The sequence below is a fragment of the Macaca thibetana genome, chromosome 4 (assembly GCF_024542745.1).
Source record: "Macaca thibetana thibetana isolate TM-01 chromosome 4, ASM2454274v1, whole genome shotgun sequence".
Taxonomy (NCBI): domain Eukaryota; kingdom Metazoa; phylum Chordata; class Mammalia; order Primates; family Cercopithecidae; genus Macaca; species Macaca thibetana.
Window position 1 is genome coordinate 57,327,369 of NC_065581.1, and position 23,678 is coordinate 57,351,046.

Sequence of the window (23,678 nt, forward strand, 5' to 3'; positions counted from 1 at the left end):
TCATGTAATTCATTCTATTACTAATAGATTTGAATGGGATACACTTCAAATTGGTTGTATGGTATATGCCAATCTAAACGAATAATCATAAATAGAAACATTTGAAATTAACTGTCTTTTTCATTAACAATTTTAATTTTTTTTTTCTTTTGAGACGGAGTTTCGCTCTTGTTGCCCAGGCTGCAATGGCGCAATCTCGGCTCACTACAACCTCCCCCTCCCAGGTTCAAACAATTCTCTTGCCTCAGCCTCCAGAGTAGCTAAGATTACAGGTATGCGCCACCACACCTAGCTAATTTTGTATTTTTAGTAGAGACAGGGTTTCTCCACATTGGTCAGGCTGGTCTCGAACTCCAGACCTCTCAGGTGATCCGCCCAACTCGGCCTCCCAAAGTCCTGGGATTACAGGTATGAGCCACCGCACCCAGCCAACAATTTTAACGACAAAGAAAAACAAGTCTACAAAACTCAATAAATGAAATCAACTGTACCCATCATTGTATATCCAACAACTACATTCTGTCTCCCCATCTCACAGTAAGCACTGAATGAAATTCATGATTTCCGGATTTCCTAAATTCTTAAAAAGTGTTTTATATGCTGTGGGCATATAACAAATATTGACTGAATAAATGAATATTAGCATGGATTTGCCGGACTCCATCCTATTCTACAGCAAACACAAACACCACCACACATATGAAAAGGCACGCACATTTTTGGACATATTGGGTTAACATATAGATTCACACTTACTGAAGCCACATTGCTGGCTCGAATTCTATCAATTTCATTGATGAGATAATGCCAGGATACTACACTCTTCATGTTTATGTGAGACTCATGCCAAAGAGTCAGGACATTCTGATACTGTTGCTCAATTCTGAAATACATGAAAAAGAACTCAGATTAATCTTTTTACTCCCTCTGAAAACACACTGCAATTTTTCTTTCTGTGTGAAATATTCCATGTTTATTAGTTCTAGAGACTTCTGATCCTGTGGGGTGTTGACACAGTATTAATTGTTTCTTCAACCTTCAGAGAGCCCCCAAAACTAGATCAATGTTTTCAGCTAATATATACAAACCTGTTGGCAAAGTCCACCGCTTCTTTGTTTGGCGGAGGAACGGTGAAGCACACAGATGGGACCATAGCCTCGTTCCCAGTAGGACTAATGACCTTCCATTTAGCACGATGAGAGTTATTCGCCAAAACACATTCATCATCTTTGTAAATGGTTATCTGGTTTTAAATAAAGAGCAGAGTAACTCAATGAGGTCACTGTTAACTGTTTTCCATACTCAATCCTGGGATTTTTTTTGTTTTATGAGGGAGGAAATCATCACTAGTTAGCAATATGATCTCATTTACAAAATATATGATTAATGACAGAAACTGGTGTGTTTCTAGGAGTTGCAAGTACCTCAATTTGTCTGTAGTCACAGATAGCTTTGATTGGAATAGAAGTTTTGAGTGGACAGTCAGAATTCCTTGGCTTCAGTTGAATTATTGTTTTTGCTTTTCCCATTAGGCTTGCTATAGTGCTTTTGTACTGCAGAAGTTCTTCTTTCTCTTCCTAGGTAATAAATACAGTGAATTTTAAGAAGTAAAAGACTTGTACTCTCCATGCCTTCAGCACTTCACACAAATTAAACTTCATCAGAAAAGTCTTCTCTGACTACCTAGTCTAAATTTTCAATCATTCCCCCTCCACCCTGTCTTGTATCCCTCTTCCTTTCTTTGGTTTGTTTGGTTTTCTTTTTCTTCTTTGACATTTACGCTACCTAACATATTATACAAATTTTACTTATTTATCCTATTTATTGTCTAACTCCCTCTCTAGCATGTAAGCATAATGGTAGAGATTCTTGTCTGCTTTGTTCACTGCTGTAGCTCTAGAACCTAAAACAGTGCCCAGGATATATTAAGAACTTAAAAAGTATTTGCAGAATGAATGACTAAACACACACGTGCACACACACACACACACACCCCACTATAAAACCATCTTAAAATATCAAAGCTATCACATAAAAAAACACTTTTGTTGTATTTGTTGCCAAAAGAATACTAAAACTGAATGTGCAAATGTGTAATTGAATTAGTGGGAAATATCAAGAGTGCCAATAAAATACAAAGTTCTGCTCATGTAAAACACTAATCTAATCACTTATGCATACTTATAAAATGCATAGGTTTTGTATTAGTACCATTGATTCCTGAACAAGGTCTTCTAGCTTGTGAATGCTGCTTGATCTATCACAGCTGTACTTCCGCTGAATGGCATCTTTTAGATTCCTTAGGTAATCAGTAGCTTCTTTGGCATCATTGAAAAACTAAGGAAAGAAGAAACCTGGCAGTTAAAGTATGTTAAATACCAGCAAAGCACACAGCTGTCACCCTCCAAAACCAAGGTCCTATGTGTACCCCTCAGAAGTGAGAACAGAATAAAAGCACAAGATAGCTTAATAGTCACATCCTTCCTTGGACCAAAGAATAACCCTTGAAGTTGAATAGTGTCCAAAACTTATGTGTATATGATGTTTTGACTCTCTATTATTTTGACTGAAGGTCTGTTTTAAATTAGGATTTAAACAATTTTTAAGTAGGAGTGAAATTCCAAGAATACTTAAAAACTTCTATGATTTTAGAAGTTCAGCAGTTATAGATGGTTGATTCTCTATATGAAAACAGTTCCTAAATAAGAAGACACATTTGTAGAGTAGAACAAAGATTTTAGGATATCTTAAGAGATTTTTAAAGGATTCCTGCATTAACAGAATACTTCAATCTATCTCATAGGACATAAAACCAACTCTTCCAGCCTACAAAGGAAACAATTCACATTATATATATATATGGAAGTTACGATTTTATCGAAGTTATGATTCTACTCACATACCTCAAAATACGCAGTGTTCTCCTTTATGTGCTGCTCCACACACTGGCAGAGCTGTAAGATCCAGCTCCACTGCGTCTGCATTGCTGCTCTGTAGGCCTTAAAGATAAAACAGAGCCATCAATACTAACTGGAGAGAAACAAGGCACACATACCTTTTGATACTGATGCTTCTAAATGCTAACTCCACTATCTAAATAGATGACCAATTGTTTTGGCAGAATAAGACTTGAAAATCAAGGCAGTGACTGGGCATGGTGGCTCATGCCTGTAGTCCCAACACTTTGGGAGGCTGAGGCAGGCAGATCACCTGAGGTCCGGAGTTCAAGACCAGCCTGGCCAACATGGTGAAATCCTGTCTCTACTGAAAATACAAAAATTAGCCAGGTGTGGTGGCACATGCCTGTAATCCCAGCTACTCGGGAGGCAAGGCAGGAGAATTGCCTGAACCCACGAGGTGGAGGTTACAGTAAGCCAAGATTGCGCCACTGCACTCCAGCCTGGGGAACAAGAGTGAAACTCCATCTCAAAAAGAAAAAAAGAAAAAAAGAAAATCAGGGCAGTACAATTTTCCTCTTATCTAAGTCTTCTCACTTATACAAAGTCAGTCCTAAAGTTAAAATATAAATTTTTAAACCACGCAAGTTGATTTATTTTCAATTTTAAGCTTCTTGAAATTTCTTCTTAAAATATAAGAAAAAAATTAACTCTTGCTACGGGAAAAAAAATATTTAAAAACTAAAATAAATGCAAGCTATCCCTCCTATTTACAAAACCGACGCTTGACTCCTTTGCCACCAGCTCTTACATCTGCTTTGTGGAATCCTCCGGTATGTTTTCTTTTGTGGCACATTCATCTCTCCTTTCTCTGAATTTTTATGGTGCTAGATCATAAAATATACCTTCTAACACAGAAATACATGGTTATGTAGTTTTCTCTTTGTTTTTGCTGGGGTAAGGTTTGGGGAGGGTGGAAAAGGAAATGTGTGTACTCCCAAATCAGTGTAATTCTGAAATTATAATGATGAAAATACTAGGAATTTTTATTTTTATTTTAAAAATGTGTTTCTTGAACTTTAACTCAATACAGAGTGTATCTTTCATGTAAACAATATTGTAGAAAGGATACCTACTTCCTTAAGGAAACATGAAATATTCTTTTCTATTTAAGGTGCAATTCACTGATTTCCAGAAGAGGGCACTCGAGATGCTTTAATGACTTTTAAGTAAGCCTGTCATTTTTCCTCCTTTTGGAAAAGCTCATTCCTGCTGAGCTATAGTTAGGCAGCGTTTCCGAATGGAATGTATGATGCAGCATTGAAAATCTGGCAACATATCATGATCATATTCTACCTCAAATTAAGCTACTTTCAGTAAATTGGCTAGAAAACATGTATCATATATTCTTTTTTCATATAAAACATGAAACAGTATTGATAATTAACTAAATATTATCCATGTACCCACACAAGACACTGGATAGGCCAATGGGATCATAAAGATGACCAAGGTTTCATTTTACTTAAGAAATTTTTCATTAATTAAATTATAATTTCTACATAAAAGTAATCAGAGTGACATTCACATGTTCCATTCCCATCAAAATTCTTGGCCCATAATCGTATTTCCTAACAGTTTTCATCTCTCTACCCTAAGAAATACTCTCTTTTTAGTTTATTAGTGTACAAAACCACATACCAGGCCCTCCATTATTCTACTTTCCTTTCCCAAAAGGTTCCCTACTCTTCTACGTTTTTAACATTCATATGTGACATTTCATGTAGACACAAAACTGTATTTTATATAAAAGATCATACATACCATCCCTAAAACTTCCTGATGAGCCTAGAATTATACTAATATTTTGAGCTATTATGATTTCAGCGAACCTATCAGATTCCTTTCCTCAATTGTGAGTTTGAAGCATGACAACTTTCAGGACAAGCATCATTTTTTTTCCTCTGGCAAAATATCACATCTGACTGCCTATGAATGACAATCCCTAAGCCCATGTGTGACAATCCCTACTTTCTTACATAACCCCCCATCCTCCATTCAGAAAGTCACTAACTCTGTCTAATATACAATTTAAAACATTGTTCCAACTGCACAGGCAACCTGATAAATCCCATCTCAATTTTCCACTTCTGAATTTGAAATGTTCATTGCACATTACAAAGCCTTGTCACGATGCTGTCCCAATACACCTCACAAAACCAGAGCATAAATAAAAGTAGTAAACTGAATCATAACAGCTGGTATTTTTTTGAGAACACATAATGTACCAAAAACTATACTAAGCAATAAGAGTAAATTATTTCCTTCTTATTCTCATCACAACTCTATGGATTAGAGGTAATTTCTCCCATTTCTGGTAGGAAAATGAGGCTTGGCAAGACTATGTCACTTGTGCAATGTTACACAATCAGTAATAAATAATATGGCAATGCTTATATAGAGAAGGTATACATATAAAGGTATTTATATTTACAGTAATACATCTTCTCAGCCACAGAGACTGACAAGGGTACTTTTATTCTAAGTGATGGGTGACATACTTAGAGCCAGAGAACAGAAGGCAGTCAGTACAATTTGTCAGAAACATTATTTTTGAGCCAGGTTTTAATAAAAGTTAGATGGTTTGTAATTTTCAACTGCTCAGCAACAAAAGAATCTGAAGGGAAATAATCATATCAATATTCAACCAACACCATTACACTGTCCAGCTTACCTCAATAGTCAACCGGGCTGGATGGTTTTCTAGAAGTAGCTGCTCTGCTATCTCTTGAACTGATTTAATATTTTCTTCCTTTTGATCAAGTTCTCTCATTAACTCCTTCAAGAAAGAATTAAGAAGTGTGTTAGAAAAATATATAAACCTAAAATGCAACCCTAGTATGCAAGTACAAAGGGTGTACTTACAGCATGATAATCTTTTTTCCTAGCTACGTTGGTGTTTCTCTCACTCCAGTCATAAGCAACTTCCTCCTCTTCTTTTTCATTCAACCAAATAAGTTCATTAGTCGCACGACTTACAAAATTATGGAGTGTATCAAGGTGCCGTTCCTGATTCCTGGATGTATTCTTTAGTAAGGAAAATCATCATAAGAATCAGGTTTTTGCCAAATATAGATAAGGGAAACAGAAGGTTTTAAAAAAAAAAAAACTTACCAAGAGTTTTGCATACTGACTCTCTAATCTGTGCAACTTCTCTGCATAAGTCAGTTTAAGAGGTGCTGTCATTTGAATCTATAACATGAGATTAAAAAGACACTCCAGTTAGGAATCTGAAGGAATTCTGACTCACACTTAATGTATCTATTATTGATTTACAGGGTCTTTATGTAAAAAGCAAAACAAGAGTAAACTAAAACAAAATATATACAAATTTTAAATTCACATACCTCACTGATTTTAGCTTCTTTGAGGCTAGATTCAAATTCTTCAATAGCTCTATGAACATTTTTATGATTTTCTAAATGGCTTTCAACACTTGGCAAATCTGAGCCCCATTCAGTGCGGTCCAGCTGTACCTTCAAACAGTAAAATACTAAGTTTAGAAAAGAAATTGCTAACAATAAAGACGGAAACACTCAGGTAAAGTAAACTCTGTTTTACCTGCATCTCTTCAACCCAGTTCAAAAGATCCTGAACAAATTTCATGTTGATTTCCTCTTCTGTTAAATTTTGATCTAGCAAAGAAGACTTTAGAAGGGGTTTTCGGATCTGCATCAGCTTCAGAGTTTGCAGTGAATTTGGCTCCACTCCTGAACTGAAATTTGGAACTGATCCTGATGGGAAACCAGGTGTATAAGCTGGAGTGACAGATGGAGTCAGGCGGGAAGTCATCCCTGATGACAGGCCAGAAGTCATACTAGAAGAGGTTAGGGAAGGTGTTAAACTCTGGGTCAGCCCTGAGGTGAGACTAGGGTGTAAGGTCTGCGCAAATCCTGAGTTTAAACTTTGAGTGATTCCTGATATCATGAGCTTTGTCTGTTCTGTTGTCAGCATGCGTCCTTTGCTGTACACAGAAGAACATTCGTTTCTTAAGGCCATAATTTCATCACGCAGTTTTGCAACCCTGAAAAGAAAATCCAAAGGGATAAGGTGAAATACAAAAGGCACTTGTCACAAAGAGTGAACTCTAATGTAAATTATAGGCTTTAGTTAATAATGATGTATCAATATTGGCTTATCAGTTTTAGCAAATGTGCCACACTAATGCAAGACGTAAATAACAGGGGAAGAGGGAGGTATAAGGGAGCATATGGGAACTCTGTATTCTTCACTCAATTTTTCAGTATGCCAAAATTGCTCAAAAATATAAACAAGAAAAATGAGGAGATAATTGTAGTTATATTGGTAAATTTTTGCATCATGATTTTTTTCAATGAGCACTGTACTATGAGGACTTTCAATCTTATTTGTCTTTATAACTATCATTTATAATGAATACAATTACTATAGCATATGATCATTTTTACATTTATGTATATATTTTTCATATTTAGAATTACTATCGATTCCTAAAGGTGAAATTACTGGGTCAAAGGATCATTTAAAATTTTTGCATTTATACATTCATACTCACACACACAGAAAGAGAGAGAGAAAGAGAGAGAGAAACTAGAGCCTGAAATATTCCATACCTACCCCCAAACACACACTTCTCAGTGACAAAGGTTTTCTTTTTTTTTTTTTTTTTTTTTTTTTTTTTTTTTTTGAGACGGAGTCTGACGCTGTTGCCCAGGCTGGAGTGCAGTGGCGCGATCTCGGCTCACTGCAAGCTCCGCCTCCCGGGTTCCCGCCATTCTCCTGCCTCAGCCTCCTGAGTAGCTGGGACTACAGGCGCCCGCCACCGCGCCCGGCCAGTGACAAAGGTTTTCATACACATATTTTCTTTCAAGATTTTGTTATGAACATTTTCATAATAGGATAAACCGAAAACTAAAAAGCTGAATTAAAAATGACACTTTTTGGCCAGGCACGGAGGCTCATGCCTATAATCCCAGCATTTTGGGAGGCCAAGGCAGGTGGATCACTTAAGGTCAGGAGTACAAGACCAGCCTGGCGAACACAGTGAAACCCCGTCTCCACTAAAAATACAAAAAATTAGCCAGGCATGGTGGTGGGTGCCTATAATCCCAGCTACTAGGGAGACTGAGACACGAGAATCACCTGAAGCCAGGAGGCAGAGGTTGCAGTGAGCCGAGATCGTACCACTGCACTCCAGCCTGGGTGACAGAGCAAAACTGCATCTCAAAAAAAAAAAAAAAAAGACACTGTCTTACATTTTTTCTCTTTCAAACATCCCATGAATACTTTAAATATATGTAAATGTATGTATGTAACATACATACATCTAGTGTATTCATTTTAATGAGTTAGCTCCTGCAGCAGTATTATATGTACCATAAAATATTTTTTCTATTGCTAATCTTTAAAAAACAAATATCTACTTAAACACCAAAATATACAAAAATGTGACACACACTTTCAACTACAAAAGAGCAAAGAAATATATTTCATAAAATTTTCATATTCTACATTCCTATTTCAAATGCCCATGAAACAGTTATACAAAAAAAGGACAGAGAAAGAATAAGTAGCACTCTTACCTCTGTACCAATTGATCTGCCTGGTAGTATTTTCCATCAATAAGAATCTGTACATCAATTACATGCTGGCGTAAAAGGTTCTCACATTCAAGTATATACCCGGCAATTTCTGCTTCATTCTGAAACTGCACTCCTGATTCTAATCTTTTAGAATCCTGTATTTTAGAAGAATGCAGTATTAATTCTGTGAAACAAGTTTAAAAACGACCTCAAATATAAAACATCAAATATTGGAACAGAAGCCTACTTGGGCTTTCTTTAGTTTTCCTTGTTGGTTCAAAAACATGTTTTCCCTCTTCTTGTCTCTCAGAGAGCAAACACCAATCACAATCTTTAACAAACTTTAAGTTTCAGTGGAGAATAGTACCAAGAATCAACCAAACATTATGCAAAAGTTTTAGTTCATCCAAACGCACAGTGAATCCTCTACACCACAACTTCAATGGCTCTTAAAATTAACTTACAGACTGAAGAGCATTTCGAGCAAGTATTAGTTTGTCTTCACAGATGACACTGTCCCTCTGAACTCGGTGGGCAATCTGTTGCAACATTTCTAACCTAAAAGATGAGACAAAATAAAATAAAGCTTTTCCCTTTGAAGTCAAAGAGCTCGCCATTCCTGAAAAGTGCTGCCCATCAAAAAGTAAACACAATCCCACACCAATGATTCAATACCTGCGTCCATCAAAGGATTCACTGCCGAAGCTAATGCAAGAGTTGATCAGTGTTGGACCATAATGAACCGAGAGAAGATTTTCATTCGAATCAAGACTGGTTCGAGTGCTGGTAGTGTTACTAAACACAGAATCACTGCTACGGTAACTATAACTACTACTGTGCATTTTTATTCCTGAAACTATGTTCTTTCTTTGATCATTCAAAGTAGACTGAAAGGTAGGAGGTCTGGAAAAAGCTCTACTTCTAACGGTGAAAAGTGGCAGCTGAATATTACAGCTTTTAATGGCTCCTTAAATATGCTTCAACATGCATATGCAACACACAGCAAATAATATGCTGATAACTATTCAAAAGAATCTAGCCTAAAGCCATTCGCTTGCTAGCTGAGGTTTGCCTTTTGTAGCTTGTATTAAAACCCTACAAGTATGAACAAAGCAGGCAGATTGGGCGTCACTGCAAAGGATATGCCAAATATTTGCACTAAGAGTCATCCAATTGCAACCACCTAAAAAACAACTCAGATGCCTCACAGATGTCCAGGATAACTAGTAAAGATTATTCTGGCAATACCAATCATTAGCTAAAAGAACACAAATATCCAGTCATAGTCTGACTTCCGAAAAGACCAGGTCTGTGCTGAGTAATGTAAGGAAGGCAAACAGCTAGAAATTATGAAGTACCTATAAACAAATGAATTTGATAAGAAGAAAGCACAGTTCCATTTTAACCACCATGTCATTTGTTTATTAGGTTAAATTAATGGGAAAATATCAATTTACTTTTCTTTATATGACATGCTCCCAGTAATGTTACTTCTAAACCTTCTATAAAGTGCCAAGTAGAATACTGAAGCAATGCTTACAAATTTGTCTGTGCTTGTTTTTCCATTCTATAGGGTATTACATGGCATAAGAACGCTGACTCTTTTCCATTTGTTTTTCATATACTTCCATGCCACATAGCTATTATTCGCAATACATAGACAATGCCAAAAAACTTGCATGAAGAAACATGAAGGCATTTATCCAACCAGGCTCCTAAATATTTTCCTACCTCCAATAATACTGTTACTTCTCCACTCTAAGAATAGATATTTTTCTTTTCAGGAATCAAGAAAGGGGAAACTTGAGAGTGACACATCAATCGCTTCTCAGCCTGTTGGCTAAGATCAAGTGTGAGAGTACCACATCAAATACAGTGAGTGAGCAGAACAGCTCAAAACAATAACAGTGGAACCTAGCGTTTATTAAGTAATTATTATGTGCAATAAATTAATCATTTTAGATACATAACTCATCTCATAACCACCTAATATAGTAAGCAGTATTACATCTTGTTTACAAATGAGGAAACCGAGGCTTAAACAGTTAAAGAATTTGTCTAAGATCATACAACTTTGCAGGCTGAGCTAATAATCTAATTTAAAATTGAGTGGCTTCTAGGCCCTGAACTCTCAACCACTCTCTGCTTTCTTTTATGAACATATCTTAAAATTCAGCTACTGTTCTGATGCCTAAAAATCTACTCTGTATTCTCTGGAATACTTCTCCATTATTTCAAATGATTAATGTAGTATCTCATTTTAATCACCCAGAATTACCTCTTCCGTAAAAGCTGCATCCTGTATATTTCTGGCTTGTTTTGGTTTTAATAATCCAGTTACGTACACATATTATTACACTTTAACATAAATGTAATTAGTAATTTAATAAAGGACTGACATGTTAGACTTGCTCTCATATATTTATTTTATGCATTATTTCACAATGTTGAATCTTGAAGTCAACGTATAAGGCACAGAGAACATGACAATACTGAGCACCTCTAATGTGTGTCAGGCGCTGTGTAAAGCATTGGCAATGCAAGGGACAGAAAAAAACAAGGGTTTCTCTCCACATTTTTTGGAGGTCATATCTGTGGAACAGGCAAGCCTTAAGCAATAACAGAAATAAATATAAAAATACAACCAAGATAAGCACTATGAAGGAGCAATACATGTAAACATGAGAATTTTAAGCAAGATATCTGAACTAGCCTAGGAAACTATGGAAAGTTTCTTGAGAAAGTAATGTTGGAGCTGAGATCTGAGAATGTTTAGGTGTAAAGCAGCCAGTGTAGCTGCTGTGCAGAGAGCAAAGGGGCTGGAAAGGTGTGTCTGACCACACAGGCCTTACCCTGTAATATGGTTTGCCTGTGTCCCCACCCAAATCTCACCTTGAATTGTAATAATCCTCATATGTCAAGGGTGGGGTCAGGTGGAGATAATTGAATCATGGGGGCGATTTCCCCCATACTGTTCTCATAGTAGTGAATAAGTCTTATGAGATCTGATGATTTTATAAATGGGAGTTCCCCTGCACAAGCTCTTGCCTGCTGACATGTAAGATGTTGCTCCTCATTCGCCTTCCACCATGATTGTGAGGCCTCTCTAGCCATATGGAACTGTGAGTCAATTAAACCTCTTTACTTTATAAATTACCCAGTCTCTGACATGTCTTTATTAGCACCATGAGAATGGACTAATACACCCTACAAGGTCTAGGTCCTATAGACATCATGGCTAATGAGGAACACAGATCACAATACCCAGGTACCAGGTTAAGACTGTAACGGAGACAAATTCATCCAACAAACATTTCCTGAAGATTAAATGGTACCTTCCCAGGCAACTGGGTGTAGTGAGAGACAAAATGACAAAGAGCTAGTGATGATTTCATGGAGTAAACGCACTTGTAGAAGTGTGGCAGAAAGGGAACCTGAACTAACATTTATTGAGTGTGTTCTAGACGCCATCCATCACCCTTTAAATGAAGGCAAGCTATATTTTGGTTTCCACTGCCCCTTGGAAAGAGAACTATAGCAAAAAATGTAATAAGAAATAAAATCAGTTCATTGTTGACCTATAAGCTTTTAGATCCAGGCCCTGGTGACTTAAGGTCAATATGAGAAATCACAAGTAATTTTGACTGGTTTTAAAACTGTAAAGCCTTATGAGATGAGACTTCACATACCAATCCAGCCTAGCAGGTCATTTATATACATATTACTTCACTGATTGACTCCTTAAAATCTCTTAGAAGAGTTTCTAGATAAGAAAATGGAGGATCAGAAAGATTAAGTGACTTATCCAAGGCCACGTAAACAGAAGTTATTTCACAAGAACACAGAGGCCCTTCCGCACTTGATATTCATGGCAGAAAACACCTCTGGCCTACCTTTCTACTTCTGGACGAAGTGCCTTCTCTCTCTCAAGCATGGCAATAATGAGTTTCCCCCACTCTTTTTCTATGTCATTTGGATGATAACCTTGAAGGAGCTTGATGCGTCCAAATTCTATCCAAATCTTGAGAAAACAAAAAACTTTAATGTGAAGCAAAAATAAAAACAAAACAAAACAAAGATTATGCTTGACAATATAAAGCAAACCTGAGCTTACCTCTAATAATTTATATAGGCGTTTAATTTTTGATTTTTCTGTCTCCTTTGGTGGAATTTCTGTTTCTTTAAACTGTAAATACTGATTATAAAGTGCCTAAAATAAAAAAGACAATTAAGGACCAAACTTAAAAGATCTGTTTTCATTATCTTACTAAGTCACCATTTCAAGTGTTATGTACTGTATCATATGCAGTCAATGGAATTCCTTTGTTAAACTGACACTCAAAGACAATACCAATTTCCAGCCAGTTGGTGATGTGGGTTATCTAAAATTTGATGAGGGTGTAATTATTGATGTGAGCCATGCTTTAGTGCCACACGGGGATCTGGATAATAATAAACCACGCAGTGTTTACTAGTGCTCTACTAAAAACCTCTCATCCTCCAAACAAGAAAACATACCCTTTAAAAGATGTACTTCCCAAATGCTGTACTTTAGCTTTCAGTCTTTGGAAACATAATTTGAAGCAATTCCCATAAACAAAGGAATAAAACCACTCTCTTCTATTGCATGGTTCTATCCTTCAAAAAAAACTTCTTAGCAGAAAGGGCTAAAATTTGGTTTCAATATCCCAATGGCCAATGTAAACATATTTTTTTAAACAAATGAAGATAGATGCTATTAGTTGATGGGGCTATTATTACAGAAGTTTCAACCGTATAATTAAATTATTATCTAGTTTGTATATATTAATTTGGGAACCTCTTAAATATAGTGTATTTATTAAAAGGGACCTTCATAAAAATTATGTAGATAATGCATCTCCATATTTAATAAAATAAGTGTGTACTAATTACTTCATTCTAATTCATGTAGCTATAAAACAAGACCCTGTAAATCTTTAGGATGACACATTTCTGAAAGATTCTATTCAAAGTTCTGCTAATGCGATTATCTGGCATTTCCCCATGATGTATTTTCTTTTCTAATCTATGTCTTGTTCTAGTCATCAGCAAGTACTCTGATCACTTCTTCTATAACTAAGGATCTACACTAATCAGAAGCCAGTACAATTCATCCAAGGGTCTGAACAATAGAAATCCATTTGGAAATAAATGTGTTGGAACATGAAATCTGAAAATTGTTTTGAAATCAGAATGCAATGTTTCAGGATGTCTGTTGGTCATTAAGCACCGAATGCTCCTATGTGCTAAACACTGTTCATGGCACCACATGGTAGTTGTAGGGAAAAGTTTTCCTGCCCTGGAAAATTACATGTCCACGTAGGGAAACATCACACACAAACAGCTTGAGAACACTTAAAAAGTATCATATCATCAGATGCCAAGTAAATTCGTGCCAAGGACAAACTCTCTGTGGCAATGGGAATGAAAGCTGTTCCACAGATGTTCTGTACGGAAGCAGGAGCACAATGAGTAACTCTAATGGAGCTCACCCTGGGTTATTACAGTTTTCTCTATCCCAGTTTGATCATGAAAATAAAGTTTACAAACCAAGGAAGTAAGGCTCTGTAGGCAATATTCGCATTATCAGCTTCTAGAAATAAAGTAGACCACCTTGCTATTATAAAACCACATATGCAAAAGAGACAACTTACCCTTTAATACGTTTACATATTTATAATGACTTTTTTTTTTTTTCAGATGGAGTCTTGCTCTCTCACCCAGGATGGAGTGCAGTGATGCGATCTCGGCTTACTACAACCTCCACCTCCCAGGTTCAAGCGATTTTCCTGCTTCGGCCTTCTGAGTAGCTGGGATTACAAGTGTGTGCCACCATGCCAGGCTAATTTTTACATTTTTAATAAAGATGGTGTTTTACCATGTTAGCCAGGCTAGTCTAAAACTCTTGATCTCAGGTGATCCACCCACCTCGACCTCCCAAAGTGCTGGGATTACAGGCATGACCCACTGCACCCGGCTTATAATGGCTTTTATATCTGCAATGTCTGCCTCAAAAGCGTGCCCTAAGTTTTTCACTATTAGAAAATGTTTTACTAAAACATAAATTCACTTATACTGGAAGTCAGATATGTATTTTCAAATTCATGGTGAAATACAGTGTGTACCTCTTCCTGCACAAAAAATGCCCTCTGAAGCAGTTTTTAATAGGACTCAACCACAGGCACACCCCCAATCCAGTGCCACATTTGTGTGTACTTCCCAGGGGCCCTCCTACCTCAGCCATCCCCGGGAACTTCAAGCATTTCCTATGTACTAAAATCAATTCAACAATGTCAGTTTCAGAGACTCTGTCAAATTAAACCTTTAACCTCTCAACCAAAGCTGAGAGACTACAGCTAATCTGTTTTAACTGTTAATGTTTTACCTCCATTTTCTCTGTATAATAAGAAAGATGAGTAAACAAAAATTTTGCCTACTTATTAATGGCTTTCCAAGGGCAACTTTTGTTGAATTTCTAAAATTACAGAATTATTATAGCATTACTTAAGGGTTTATAATCGAATCAATCCTATGTAATTTCTATAGTGACACTAACCTTCAGTTCCACAGGATTATTAGGAAATGTTCTCTCAGACATTGTGGTCACATGGTGTCTAATCCATTGGATGAGGTAGTTCACCATATTCTGGTATTCAATCCATTTGACTTCAACATCCTAGAACAATCAAATGATAGAAAAGGTTCACATCTGTAGATAACATTCATATCTAAGACAATTTAGTTGGAAGTCATTCTGTAAACATATGTATTTGAAGCCTGACAGATAGAACCAGCTAAATGTTTTCTTACTTTCACCCAGCCCCAATCCCTGTCACATAAACACCTTTAAAAAGATGCTATCAACATTTGGCCACTAACACTAGCCTTATGAGTGCCAATTCTGATCCAAAGAGAGGGGCTGCCTGGAGTATTGTATTTAGAAGGCTTTTGAGGCTCAATCTAAGCACTACAGAAAAAATCCAAAGTCAGTTTGGGGTGTTTACCAGGGCTCAGGATGGGGGAGTAACAACTTGCATAAGCCAAGTTAGTTGCCATCTTTGCCAACTATTTTAGATCTAAATCTACTATGTATCTGAAACTCAAAAGACTTACCCAATATAGGAAACCAGATATGTATGCAAACTACAGGAAATGTATATGGTGGGATTATCCAAGTAACTCATTAGGCAAACTCTTTAAAAATGGAGGAAACTGGAAGGCTGCCAACTGCTCTGTTTAAGTATTTGATGAATGCTTATTATGTTCAAAGGTTGTGCTGAGTGTTATAACAAAAAAATACTTTAAGACATAATACCTATTGTCAAGTTACTGTCTAAATGCAAAGGCAAGAGAGATACATAATATAAACAGGCAAAATGAAGAGCAGTATTTAATTAAGTGTTGAAATGTTGAAATAAATGAAATGGGTAGTATATGCTAGTTGAGATAAGAATCAGGCAAGCATATCTGTGCCTTAAAATAGTTTCTAAAGGCTTCTTGGGAAAGGCAGCATCTGAGATGTTCTGCAATGACTGGTAAGTAATTATTGGTGGGGGGAGGTGAGTAGGGGCGCTGAAAAAGTGGACAAAAGGGGAGTCCCAAGTGAGTAAGGACACTGACTTGGAAATGCCCTGTCTACCAGTAAACAGTTCATATTGGGAAATCATAGCTAAAAAATGTAGGTAAACAGAATAAATATATGCAGTTTTAAATGTCAGAATATCTAGATTGCATTTAACTTTGCAAGGAATATGTAGGCACTGAAAATTTTCAAGCTAAAGACATCAGGTTTTAGACAGATTAATTTGGCAACAGTGTGCAGAGGCAGTGGGAAGAAGAACAAAATGGAGATGGAAAGCTGTAAGAAAGCTATCAGCCTAGTTCTGCAGTGATAGGCAGCAGGATCAACATGGAGGTAGTGAGAAGCAGCAGCAAGAGATGGCCAAAAGAAACATTCTGAAGCAACACTCAACACTGAATAGTCAGGGGTGAGCATGGGAACAGGCTACTCAGGGACCCAAAAAGCATGAAGCCTTTGAAAAGAAGAACCTGAGGAAGAATATGGAAACAGGTCTAGAAATAGCACACAGAACTGACAGAAGCAATCAGAAAAAGGAGCTCCTAATCCAAGGGAGCTAATCCAAGATGAGCTCCTAAATCTTCAAAGTAATGTAGGGGGAAAAGAGGAAGGCAGAAATCCAAGTGAAGGGGCTCCTTCCCAAATATGTGACACATACAGGGTTTCCTGTTCTCTTCCAGAAATACATAAGCACTTGTTAGCATAACCACCAAAAAAAAAAAAAAAAAATGCATCACTGAAGTGAATTATACAAACCTTTAAGAAATAGTAGACTAATAAAGAGCTGAAAGCTATGTGTCAGAGACCTTCCCTGCTTACTAAGTGGCTCTGCTACTTTGGTCAAATCCAATAACTTTCCTCTGGAGCCCTCCTTTAAATCCTAAAAATGTTATCTAGCCAACATTTCATAGAATTGTATGAGGTAACAAATTTGAAATTGTTTTCAAAAGTGAGATATTCTATACATACAAAAAGATAGCAAATACAGCAATATAAAACAGCACCCAGGTAAAAATGGAAAACTCTAACTTTCAGAAAGTTAAAGCTTTTATTTATAAAATTATCAGTAACTATAAATAGCCTCTTTTATTTATGACACAAAAATTTTAATGAGTTATACTTTAAATTTAATGGTAGAATAATATGAAATACACAGAATATCAATTCATCAAACAGCATATTAACTCAAATTCTTTAAAATATATTCAACATTCAAAAACTGCAAAAAACATTATCAGTAAATGCAGTCAATTGGTCATTACTGAATCAACAGCTTCCAGTGTGGAAAAATCAATACTCACATTTGCACCAATGCCTTCCCCACCTTCAGGGACTTTAGGAAATGCATCATAGAGAGATGATACATAAGTTATTACTGATTTTTCATCAGGTGAGGAGACATCAACATCTAAAAACAGCAACATAAATTAATTATTTCACGAGGTTGATAAATTACTTTTGATCAGACTTTCATGCCAGTCCACATATAATCAAGAAAACAACTCACCTTCAGGGTCCAGAAGTCTTATAACACCAATTTTTTCTGCTACATAAAAAGCATGCTCTAAATTTGCAAGGTTGCTTTGAACAGCAACAGTATTCATATCTATCAGGTCCGGCCTAGGAAAAAATTCACTGTGTTAATTAGGCTTTCTCATGTGCCAATTCAACATTACCTTTATATATGTTTCCATTTACATAACAACATCTGCTAATATTAATACCAAGCCTGCGTTAAAATGCAGACACTTTCATCAAACATTTAACATTGCTCACTTATCTCAGAAACTTTTGTATCTAAAGCAAATATAACAAGGAAAATATAACAATTTGAACATACATAAATTTCAACAAAGTCTACAAATATATCATAGTCAGAATACATATGAGTATTTGTTCTATTCAACTGATTTAAGCTATATACTACTCCAACAGCATCTTTCCAATCCAACCAACATCCTATCAGTATTTCTCCTCAAAGACAAAAAGTTTGTAGCTTAGTACAATACTGTGTCCATGGCCTCCCCATTGCACCATACCCTTTCATGTCACCTATCTTCTATAATCCTATTCATTCTTCCAAGGAGAGATCAAGCTCCACATCCTCTGTGGGGCCTGGCTGATCTTCCTAGCCCTTATGTCTGTCTCTGTTCCCTGAACTCATATTTCCACCCTGCACCACACGATATGGCACTTAGGATAATCTTAGACTTCCTTGCCCTATTAATTCACTGTTTCATGTACATGTACATGTTGTTTCTCCCAAACCATCAACTCCAAGATAGCAAGTACTATGTATTTAAAAAATTTTGTCTTTTATCCTTCTGCTGAAATAAAGAATGATATATAGTACACCCTCAACAAATACCTACTGATAAGCTGGTAAGTAGGTTGGTTCCTCAGTAATCTGAATCGTAAATGAATGTCTAAAATAAGCAATAGTTTAAGTTTTCACGAGCACACATGTATGCATGTGCCCCCCCCAACACAGTCACACATACCAGACTTCATATCTTTCTAATTTGTGAGATTTACATAACACCCTAAACCATGCAAAAACTTCAAAGCTAGCTCTATCTACATGAGAGAGAAAAAGATTCCTCAAATACTTCTTATAGAGAAAGTGGCAAAATATGGACATTGGAGACTTCACTCAAGACTAGAAGCCAATTAGGAAACTTGGATCTCAAAAACAAAGCATTGAAAGAATACAGGAACAATGTGGAAACAGGAAAGCCTTCAAAAAGAGTGGTACTCACCACCCAAAAAAATCACTGAGTAAGAGCCTGTTGATAACTTACAAAGAAAGCCTCTCTACAAGCTCCACAAGCATTCTTGTTTGCTCAAAATAATCATTTGGGGAACCGCAGAAAGAGTGGGAGGGCTCAAAGGTAGTGTGGGAGAAATGAAATGCAAATTATTTTGTATACTACTTGGCAGGCTGCTTATACGAAAAGCTGTTTGAAAATAAGTCATTAATATTAGAAAGGTAAATGGCAATTTGTGGTGAGAAAACTCTCTTTTGTGGTGAGTAAACAGACCTCTCAAGAAAATCTTATACTTTTATATCACTTTGCACTGTTCATAATCTGGAAATGTCGTTACCATTACCTACATGCTCATATTCCAGGAAATTATTAGGAAATCCTTTAATGTTTTCAATCTGCCATCAATACAATCACTCAAAAATGATTCTACAATTATTATAGGAACAATAAATCCACTGACAACTATGGAAGTAAATGACAGACCCCTAAAAATAACATTTTTTATTCACATAGAAACATACTGAAGAATCTGCCAACCTCAAGATTATTAAATAGGTATGTATAGCAGTCTAGACAAAAACAAGTATCTGAAGTTCTTTCATTAAAACATTGTTTTGTTTCTGTAAAATTTGCACCTTTTGGGGAAATAAAAAACAGCCTTTCTAAGTCTGCCAAATCTCAGAACAAGATATGGCATGTTATTATGAGAACCCTGCCATTAGCAAAGAAAGTAAACACTGAGTAATCCCAGAGGGAATGAATAAAGTCATTGAAGAATCAAGTTTTTCAACTAAGAGAATAAAACATAAAACTTCCTTCAGAATGACACAGTCATTTCAACACAAAAGCAGCTGTAGAATACAATGAGTCTGAGTAAGTCATCTCTTTTATCATGATGTTTAACACTTTAATGGAACAAAAACTGAAATGGTTTTCTTCCACTAAAAGACAGCAGATAAAGAAAATTAGTTAAACAAAAATGGGAAAAGGGAAAACTTTTAAAACCACTACAAAGCTGGGTGCGGTGGCTCATACCTGTAATCCCAGCATTTGGGAGGCTGAAGAGAGTGGATCACCTGAGGTCTGGAGTTTGATACCAGCCAGACCAACATGGCGAAACCCTGTCTCTACTAAAAATACAAAAACTAGCCGGGCATGGTGGCAGGCGCCTGTAATCCCAGCTACTCCAGAGGCTGAGGCAGGAGAATCGCTTGCCGAGATCGTGCCACTGCACTCCGGCATGGACAACAAGGGCGAAAGTCTATCTCAAAAAACCACAAAAAACACTATGAAAATGTAATAGCCTATAGTATTTGAAATGCTATTCCTCCCTTAGCTCTTATCCTAACAGAGTGGCTATTCCTCCCTTAGCTCATATCCTAACAGAGTGGTGGTCCCTTTGTCTTTCAAATCTGTCTTTCCTCTACCTGCCTGAAGCATCCAGAAGAGGCTTGTGCTGTGTGTGTCCTGTCCACCACCTTCTTTATACATAGTCTCACTGGGATAATACAACTTTCAAAAACTTCATTTATTTTTCACATATAAAAGATACTTTCATTCTAAAGGTTTCATTCTTTGTAACATCTTTTTGTGGAATGTTAACAGGAAATGTATTTTCCATCTTAGGTTTGACTAACCGAAGAGCATTAGACTATATTATAGTGACCATGTTCTCATGTTATATTTTAGATAGTTGAACATTAACTATTGTAACTTGCCTGTTTTATGGAAACCTTTCAAAATCATATAACGTGATCCTTCGCCACTTAAAGTAATAAATGCTAGTCTTTTTATGGAAAAAAAGGCCATTCTCTTACTTTTTTATTATTCTATGATAATGTTATCTTTTCAAAATGACCCAATCATCATGCATTATAATTCTTTAAACATGTTTATATCCCAGCTTTTCTTTCATAAGCAATTAAAAGTAGCTTACAAAGAAAATACAAGATAGCATAAATTTTAAATTGGAAGTATAAAACCAAGAAAAGGTCTTAAAATGAAATTGGAAGTAAGACTAAAAAATTACAAATCACTTATATGCAAGCTTAGTGCCTTTAATTTGTTTTAAAAATATAGGGCAGAAAGGTATCAAAAAATGCTATTGTCATAATACAAAACAATTTTGGGTAAAAGTAATGTTTATCTTTCATACAACACCCATCTTAAAACAGCAATCTCCTCTAGACCAAATATATATATGTGTGTGTGTGTGTGTGTGTGTGTGTGTATCTCCACAGGCATATATACATATACAGGCATGTTGGCATTCATGTATAGATAGGTATATGTATGGATATAGTATAAGGATATCACCACCTACCCTAACAGGTAACCAAAGCTAGCTGAACATAAAAATTTCATGAGAGATTTTTTTTTGGCATAGATACTTCCAAGGTAACATTTCAGTACTCCAAAACTTTATTAATACATTAGCTCGCATGAGAATTAAATAGGATTCTGCAGGAACACATGACTTCCCCAGTGTTTACAAATGGCTAAAGATTAGCACAACAGGCCGGGCACAGTGGCTCATGCCTGTAATCCCAGCACTTTGGGAGGCCGAGACGGGCGGATCACCTGAGGTCAGGAATTCCAGACCAGCCTGGACAACACGGTGAAACCGAGTCTCTACTAAAAATACAAAAATTAGCCGGGCGTGGTGGTGTGTGCCTGTAACCCCTGATACTCGGGAGGCTGAGGCAGGAGAATCACTGGGACCCAGGACGCAGAGGTTGCAGTGAGCCGAGATCACACCATTGCACCCCAACCTGGGTGACAGAGCGAGACTTTGCCGCAAAAAAAAAAAAAAAAAAAAAAAAAAAGATTAGCACAACAGACTACCTAAGGCTTCCACAATATATCAAGTCAAACATCAATACACTTAACTGCAAGGAGCATGAAACAACATCAAAACACTTGGAAAGGAAACTCTTGGAAACATGGCAGAGGGGACACTAATTAAAGTTAGCTAAGAGAAAGAGAAAAATGTCAGCTAAGAGAAGAGTACTTTAGTGCAGACACCACGTTACCAAATCCTGAACCAAAAATGTGACAATAGCTGAAAAGACACATATGGGAAATATCAATGGCCACAGTCCAAATTGGGATTTTTTTTTAAGGATGAAAAAATAAAGTGACTTAAATTCATAGAGTCTGTTAGGTTATGCTGGCTCTCAAGTGGCACTCAATAGTTATTTATGTGGATACAAACAGTAAGGTTCTGGCTACCCTGCATCTGCTTTCCTATGTTTGAGAAATTTCCCTTTCATAAGTCTTGGGGGTAAGGAGAGGAGCAAAGCCCATTTTCCAATACAAAAACAGAAACATGTCAGGTTTTTCCTGACTCTTTTCTTTGCCCAAGAAATGTCCACTGCATACCTCACCCCTGTACATGATATTACCTGGCCAACTCGAATTCTTTCAGTAGACTCGGTTCCACCATCATTTCCTCCAGGAAGTACTTTCCTCTGTTCCCAAATGCCATCTGTTATCTTTATTTCTGTATTTACCACATTTCTCATAACCATACATCTGTCTATCTCTCATATTGAACCATGGGCTTCCTGAAGGCAGAGCCTGTGTTTTGTCCATGTTTATGTCCTCAATATCTAGCATAACGCTTAAAACATGAACTTTTGAGGATTAAATAAATAATAAAGAAATAAATGAGCTATGGGGGCTGGGACATACCAGTGCTTCAAATTCCTGGAGATATTTTTCATCCTAGACTTGTTCCTTCTCTTTTCACTAATTTCTACTGACAAAACCACCACCTATGGCTTCTAGTCAAGTTTTGGAATCCTTATCGAAATCCACATGGACCAGGGTACAATGTCATTGCTTCCCCATATCCTACACAAGCACACACCCTTTCGAGGTTTCCTAAAGGCTTTGTCTCTCCTAAAAAACAATTTGGAAAGTGGGCACAGAGTGAGGACAACAAATAGCGGTGAAGTATAAAAGTTTCAAAAAAGCACACATTGCTGCTTCTAGGTTCTCCTCCCCTCTTATGCTCTCATGTGCCCTCAGCTTCAGCTTCTGATAATGTTGCCAGTTGGGATACCTTATAAAGTAATAACAATCACAAAACAACAGGGACTAATAAATACTGATACCTACTATGTGGCAGGCAATGCATTAAAGGACTTAAAGCATTATCTCACTTAATCGTCTCAATGACCCTAAGCATAGGTTGTATTATTATCCTGAACTTACAGATGGAAAAAAAACAAGCATAAGGAAGTTATATAACTTGACCAAGAACACAAATCTGGTAAGTGGTAGTCAGGGTTTGAACTGAGGTCTGTCTGACTACAGAGTCTGATTTCTTCTCTGCAATATCCTGGCTTCATAAACTGAGAACTAACTAAACAGTAACACCCAATATGAAGCCGAGAATACAAAATAAAGAAAATACAGAACAAATTATACTTCTACTACTGGGCAAATCGATAACGATGTTGGTAACTCCCATAAACAAACACAATAATGTCTATGTATATGTATGTGTGTGTACTGACACACTCAGAAAAAATAAATCATAAGAAACATGATGAAGTTCCAGATTATTACCAAAACAGAACTCATCAATGCATCCTATACCAATGTTTCCCACACTTGGGTCCTAATACAGATTAAGAATAGAAAGAAAGGCCTGGTTATCTGCATTTCAACAAGTTTCTCTCCCCTCTCTCAGGTGATTCTTATCAGGCATTTGATAACTAAACCATATTTAAAACCCTTGTTTCTAATAATTATTTAATTTTCTTTCAAGATTATAAGCATTTTG

At 36.6% G+C, this 23,678-nt stretch overlaps 1 protein-coding gene across 19 annotated transcripts in view; it reads right to left on the reverse strand.

Annotated features, from left to right (window-relative positions):
* Window positions 1-23,678, reverse strand: part of DST (dystonin) — a 1,587,602-nt gene that overhangs the window by 167,444 nt on the left and 1,396,480 nt on the right. For 16 of the 19 annotated variants that reach the window (XM_050788752.1, XM_050788754.1, XM_050788765.1 and 13 more), the window contains 17 exons: window positions 17,626-17,738; window positions 17,420-17,526; window positions 15,096-15,215; window positions 12,633-12,728; window positions 12,412-12,539; window positions 8,983-9,076; window positions 8,519-8,673; window positions 6,519-6,981; window positions 6,305-6,433; window positions 6,072-6,149; window positions 5,823-5,984; window positions 5,632-5,736; window positions 2,904-2,999; window positions 2,212-2,337; window positions 1,425-1,577; window positions 1,089-1,243; window positions 757-883 (listed from right to left, as the gene is read on the reverse strand). In XM_050788752.1, the coding sequence (XP_050644709.1) occupies window positions 757-883; window positions 1,089-1,243; window positions 1,425-1,577; window positions 2,212-2,337; window positions 2,904-2,999; window positions 5,632-5,736; window positions 5,823-5,984; window positions 6,072-6,149; window positions 6,305-6,433; window positions 6,519-6,981; window positions 8,519-8,673; window positions 8,983-9,076; window positions 12,412-12,539; window positions 12,633-12,728; window positions 15,096-15,215; window positions 17,420-17,526; window positions 17,626-17,738 (2,407 nt within the window). Of the gene's footprint in view, window positions 1-756; window positions 884-1,088; window positions 1,244-1,424; window positions 1,578-2,211; window positions 2,338-2,903; window positions 3,000-5,631; window positions 5,737-5,822; window positions 5,985-6,071; window positions 6,150-6,304; window positions 6,434-6,518; window positions 6,982-8,518; window positions 8,674-8,982; window positions 9,077-9,193; window positions 12,375-12,411; window positions 12,540-12,632; window positions 12,729-15,095; window positions 15,216-17,419; window positions 17,527-17,625; window positions 17,739-23,678 lie in introns of those variants that run through there. The other 3 variants (XM_050788764.1, XM_050788770.1, XM_050788771.1) reach the window with 3 other exon arrangements.